At 58.7% G+C, this 6,000-nt stretch overlaps 1 protein-coding gene across 1 annotated transcript in view; it reads left to right on the top strand.

Moving 5' to 3' along the window:
• The first annotated feature begins 3,193 nt into the window (after positions 1–3,193).
• CLVS2 (clavesin 2) overlaps positions 3,194–6,000 on the top strand; it is an 82,711-nt gene continuing 79,904 nt past the window's right edge. The window contains exon 1 of the mRNA XM_029057592.2: positions 3,194–4,193. Coding sequence (XP_028913425.1) covers positions 3,805–4,193 — 389 coding nt within the window. The 5' untranslated portion in view covers positions 3,194–3,804. The remainder of the gene's footprint in view (positions 4,194–6,000) is intronic.

Genomic DNA, 6,000 nt, shown 5'->3' with positions numbered 1-6,000 from the left:
ATCATGACCCTGTGCGAGAAAGCAGGGGCTTATAATGGAAATGATAGGACACAAATCAAGTGAAATTGCCCCCTCCCCCAGCCCCACTGCCAAAGCCATGAACGCACTAGGGCTGTTCACTTCTTAAGGTTGTGACACACTTTGCCCTCATTACAGCTTCCCGGGGCCTCTCTAATTATTTCTGGTAAGGGTGACTCTGTGATTTTGGTGCGAGATGGGAATATCAGGACACTGTAATTTCACACTTCCTCCTTTCCTCCCAGGGACTAAACACGGGTGAAGACAGATAAGTGAAAGGTGATGTTTGTTTGCTTGTTTTGTTTTATGGCATTTGTTAAGCTCTCACTGTGTGTCAAACACCGTTTTAAGAGCTGAGGTAGATGCAAGTCAATTAAATTGGACCCAGTCCCTGTCCCGCATGGGGCTCACGTCTAAGTAAGAAAGAGAACAGGAGAACTGAAGCAGAGAGAAGTTAAATGACTTGCCCAAGATCACCTAGCAAGAAACTGGCAGAGTCGGGATTAGAATCCAGGTCCTCTGATGCCCAGGCCCGTGCTCTCACCATTAGGCCATGCTTAAAACAGGACCCATGATAGATGTGACGATCATACTAGAGGGGAGCACTTTATAAGTAGTAAGGTGCTAAAAATGCTCCAGTCTGAGATGGACAAGCACATAAAACGAACAGGTTCAGCAAGAGGTCAGTGCAGGGCTGGTTGACCAGCGTAGCCAGGGTAATTCCCTCTTTTTCTCCTCTAGACTATAAATTCATTATGGGCGGGGAACGGGTCTGCTAATTCTGTTGAATTGTACTGTCCCAAGTGTTTAGTACAGTGAGCACTCGATAAATATGATAGACCGATTTACAGATCGACAGTGCGCATGCCTCCCGCGTAGTCTGGCTACATGGGGATGAGTGGTCAGCCTGACCCCAGTGCAGAGGTGGGGAAAACTACGGCGGGGGTGGACGGGGAAACTGATGCGTGTGTGTATGTGGTTTTTGTGTGTGTGTGTGTGTGTTTTGTTTTTGGGGGGCGGGGCCGGGAGGGGTTGTATTAAGGGACTTATCCAACTTTCCAGAGTGTGGGGAATGGCTTCTAGACTTCCAATTCTTGGCTTCTCTTCCCCCAAACACTTTCCTCTCCCTGGGCCCAGTTCCAGGTCTTTTAAAATATTAATTTGGCAATCAGGCAACAGGCTTTATGGCTGAGTCATCATTCACACATTCAACCTGGCTCCTCTGGACGCTGAGTCAGCAAGGCAGAGCGGGTTGGGACCTTGGGACCCTTCAGGGCATCCCTGGCCTCTCCGGAGCTGTCCAGGTCCCAGGGGCTAAATGCTTCTTCCCAGCCTGTCATTCCAACCACCTTCTCCCAAACTGGCTGTGGGGGACAGGGAGGGGGTGAGGGTGAGCTCAGTCCCAGCAGTAGCCTCCTGCCACTGTACAGAGGGCAGGGGGTGGAGAGGGGGAGGAGGGGAGGGGGAGGGGGAAGCAGGTGCACATCTGAACTTGGGACTGAGCTTTTCTGATAATGATGTTCTAAATTCTGGGAGCTGGGGGTAGGGGGGGAGAAAGGGAGGAGGAAGAGGAGGATGAGGCAGGAGGAGGGAAGAGGGGAAGAAGAGAGAAGGAGGAGGAGCCGGAGGAGGAGAAGGAAAACGGGGGAGGAAAATGAAGATAAAGGGGAGGAAGAAAGGGGAGGAGGAGGAGGGAGGAGAAGGAGGAGGAAGGGGAGGAGGGGGAAGCTAGAGAGAGGAGGGAGGAGAGGAGGAGGGGGAGGGAGAGGAGAAGAAGGAAGGGGGAGGAAGACAAGGGTAAAGAGGAGGAAGAAAGGAGAGGAGGAGGGGGGAGGGGAGAAGGAGGAGGAGGAGGAGCAGTAGGAGGAGGGGGAGGAAGGGGGAGGAAGAGGGGAATAAAGAGGAGGAAGAAAGGGGAGGAGAAAGGGGGGAAGCTAGAGGAAGGAGGAGGAGGGAGGGCTGGGGGAGGAAAAGAAGGAAGGGAAGGAAGAGGAGGATAAAGAGGAGGAAGAAAAGGGGAAGCTAGAGGGAGGAGGAGGGAGGGAGGGGAGGAAGAGGAGGAAGGAAAGTAGAAGGAGGAGGAGAAGGAGGGGGAGGGGAGGAGATGGAGGAAGTGGGAGGAAGTGGGAGATGAAGAGGAGGAAGAAAGGGGAGGAGGAAGGGGGAAGCTAGAGGGAGGAGGAGAAGCAGTAGGAGGAAGGGGAGGAGATGGAGAAAGGGGGAAGAAGAGGGGGATAAAGAGGAGGAAGAAAGGGGAGGAGAAAGGGGAAAGCTACAGGGAGGAGGAGGAAGGAGGGCAGGAGGAGGAGGAAGAGAAGGAAGGGGAAGAGGAGGGAGAAAAGGGAGGAGGAAAGGGAAGATACAGGGAGGAGGAGGAGGGAGGGCAGGAGGAGGAGGGAGGAGAGAAGGAGGAGGGGGAGGGGAAAGGGGGAGGAAGAGGAGGATAAAAAGGAGAAAGAAAGGGGAGGAGGAAGGGGGAAGCTAGAGGGAGGAGGAGGAGGGACGAGGAGGGGAAGGAGAAAGGGGGAGGAAGAGGAGGAGAAAGAGGAGAAAGAAAGGGGAGGAGGAAGGGGGGAAGGTAGAGGGAGGAGAGAAGGAGGAGCGGGAGGAGCAGGAGGAGGAGGAGAGGGAGGGAGGGAGGAAGAAGAGGAGGAGGAGGAGGAGGAGGAGGGAGCAGGGGGAAGCTGCAGAGCTGCCCGCTGCAGGCCGGTCCCGGGCGGGCCGGGGTTTAGGAGCCGGCCGGGCCGGAGTTGACCTGCGGTCTTGCGGGCTTCTTCCCTGGCCCGGTGGGCGAGGAGCCCGGCCCGCCGGCCTCGCCGGCCTGCCTGCAGGAGCCCCCGGAGCCCTTGCACGGAGGACCCAGGACCCCGGCCTCCCAGCGCCTGCTGCAGTGACGGCCCCCCGCCCCCCGCCCCGGGGGCTGGGGATGCTCCGGGTACCACCGCTGCCGGGGATGAGGATGGGGATGAGGATGCTGCCATCACGGCCGTCCCCCGCTCCGGGCCCGGGGATGCCGCAGGACGCCCCGGAGAGCCGCAGCCCCTAGCCCCCCGCCACCCCCTCTCCCTCCTGCCCACTGCCCTTCCCCACCCCCCACCCCCCTCGCCATTTATCCCCACCCCGCAAAGGGACAGAGGGGCGGGCCGGTCCCTCCCCGGGCCATGGGCCCCCCGGCCAGGGTCGCCTCCAGCCCCCAGCCCCCGGGGAGCCCGGTCAGGGCCGGCTGAGACCCCCTCCCGCGCCCCCCTGCTTGCCAGGAGGGAGGGGAGGCAAGAATAGAGGGCACCCCCTCCAGCTCGCCCACTTTTCGCCAGCCTCCCCCCCACCCAGGGAGAGAGGGTCCCGTGGGAAGCCCCCTCCCCACCGTCCAGCTCCCCCCTCCACCCCCAATCAGCCGAACGCCAGGGGCTTGGGTGGCTGGCAAAAGCCCCCCGAGCCAGCCCGGGAGGGACTAAAAGCCTTTCCCCTTCTCCATCTCCTTTCCTCCACCAAGGCTTATCCCCCCCCTCCCCTCGGGATCAGAGACCCCCCCCCCACCCCCGGATGAGAAATCTGGATTCCCCTCTTTTTCCGCAGCAGGTGGAAAGATGCGCGGGGCTTTGTGCGTGGCGTTTTAGCGGAGACGTTGGAGGAGGTGGGCGAGGCGAGACAGGGTGGACATAGAAGAAGGGTCCCCGGGTCGGGGGTGTTGGGGGGGGGGATCGGGTGTAAAGAGAGGGGATACGGGGTCGGGGGGTGGGACGCTGCCAATTCCAGAGGCTGGGGGCTTGGGGAGGGGTCGGCACCATGACTCACCTGCAAGCAGGACTGTCCCCCGAGACCCTGGAGAAAGCCCGGATCGAACTGAACGAGAATCCGGACACCCTGCACCAGGACATCCAGGAGGTGAGGGACATGGTCATCACCCGGCCAGACATCGGCTTCCTCCGGACGGACGATGCCTTCATCCTTCGCTTCCTGCGGGCCAGGAAGTTTCAACACTTCGAGGCGTTCCGCCTGCTGGCTCAGTACTTCGAATACCGGCAGCAGAACCTGGACATGTTCAAGAGCTTCAAGGCCACCGACCCCGGCATCAAGCAGGCGCTGAAGGACGGGTTCCCCGGAGGACTGGCCAACCTCGACCACTACGGCCGGAAGATCCTCGTCCTGTTCGCTTCTAACTGGGATCAGAGCAGGTGAATCTCGAACCCAGCCCCCTCTGCAGGCCGGACTCCCCCGAGGGGAGGGGTGGTGGTGGCGAGGACGGTGCTGGCGGTGGTGACGGCGGTGGTGGCGGGGTGACGGCGGGACACCGGGGATGGGACGGGAATCGGGGGGAGAGAAATAGCACACCTTAGGGCCTCCGCGCAGAAGCTAAAAATTCAGGTCGTCGGACGTTGGTTGCCGAACCGGACTTGCGAATCGCACGGTGAGCGTTGGGTAAATACGACGGAATGAATGAACGGATGGTGTTGGCGGCGGCGGCGGCCCGGGTGGTGGTCGCGTTGGCAGTAGTGGCGAGGATGGTGGTGGTGCCGACCCGAATGGTGATGGGGAAGGCGGCGGAGGCGGTAATGTGACGGCGGTCTCGATGATGGTGTTGATGGTGTCGATGGAGATGGTGGAGGTGGTGGTGAGCTTTGTAGCAGCAGTGATAGAGGGGGTGAGGGTGATGGTAGAGCGGGTGATGGTGATGGATGGTAGAGCGGGTGATAGGGATGGTGATGGAGACGATGGCGGTGTTGGGAATGGCGGTGACGATGGCGGCGGCGGGGATGGTGGTGATGGAGGTGGTGGTGGCGTTAGCAGTGGCGGTGATGGAGATGGTGTCGGTGGGGGTGGTGGTATTGGAGAGGATGATGGTGGAGGTGGTGGTGGGAATGGAGAGGATGATGGTGGAGGTGGCGGGGATGGGAGTGGAGAGGATGATGGTGGAGGTGGTGGGGATGGAGAGGATGATGGTGGAGGTGGAGGGGATGGGGGTGGAGAAGATGATGGTGGAGGTGGTGGGGATGGAGAGGATGATGGTGGAGGTGGTGGGGATGGGGGTGGAGAGGATGATGGTGGATGGAGGTGGTGGGGGGCGTGGAGAGGATGATGGTGGTGGTGGTGGTGGGGATGGAGAGGATGATGGTGGAGGTGGTGGTGGTGATGAAAAAGAGTGGGGTTGGAGCTGGGGAGGGAGGAATTCCATCCTCTCCTCAATTCTGGCCGCCCGCCACTCAGAACGCCGCAGAAACAGAAGGGTTTTCACTTGAAGGCGGGTGCGAGGATAGAGTGTTGAGGAATGGTTCCAGTCTTCTTCAACCGGGACAAGGCCAGTGTGCAAACCTAAGACCGTAGAGGTCAGGGGATGCACAGAGCCGGTGTCACATCTTCGGCTTTCCTCTGGGAGCGAAATATTGCTGCCTGCGCTGCCCGTAAAGGATGCCCGCTGCGCTCATTTTAACACCTGTCACCGATGCCCAGAAAGCGCTTCCCATCCCCTCGCCGGCTATTTTTCTGCTGTGGGAAGGAAGCCGGAACGCTTCCTGGTATTATGAGCATGTGTTAGCCCTTCTGGCGAACTGGGGCTATTTAGCTGCGGGGAGGCATGCTGCAGAACCATGTGGGTTATTATGCTAGTTCAGAAGGGCGCTCAGCAGCTCTCGCTCGCTCTCTCTCCCTCTAACATGACTTGTCAGGCAAGAAGATTCGGGAAGTTAGAATAGGTCTTTGGACATCGGACTTCCCGCAGATATTCACAGTGGAGGGTGATTTATGGAATAAAAGACTGTCGTTGAGCCTTGAAAACGGTAGAAGGGAGCCACTTTCATTTCCCCAACAGAACGCAGTGGAATTATTAGTTCTGGGAAAAGTGCCATTCTGACCCAAGTCATGGCCTCATAACCATCTTAGGGATGTTGTGTGTCGTTGTTATCTGGACATCTTTTTGCTTTATTAAAATGTGAATATACCTGTACAGTCATGTTTATTCTTCCGGATCTTGTTTGATCCTAAATT

Source organism: Ornithorhynchus anatinus, chromosome 2, assembly GCF_004115215.2.
Source record: "Ornithorhynchus anatinus isolate Pmale09 chromosome 2, mOrnAna1.pri.v4, whole genome shotgun sequence".
Classification (NCBI taxonomy): domain Eukaryota; kingdom Metazoa; phylum Chordata; class Mammalia; order Monotremata; family Ornithorhynchidae; genus Ornithorhynchus; species Ornithorhynchus anatinus.
The sequence above is the reverse complement of the archived record's forward strand: the minus strand, read 5'-3'. Positions and strand labels throughout refer to the sequence as shown.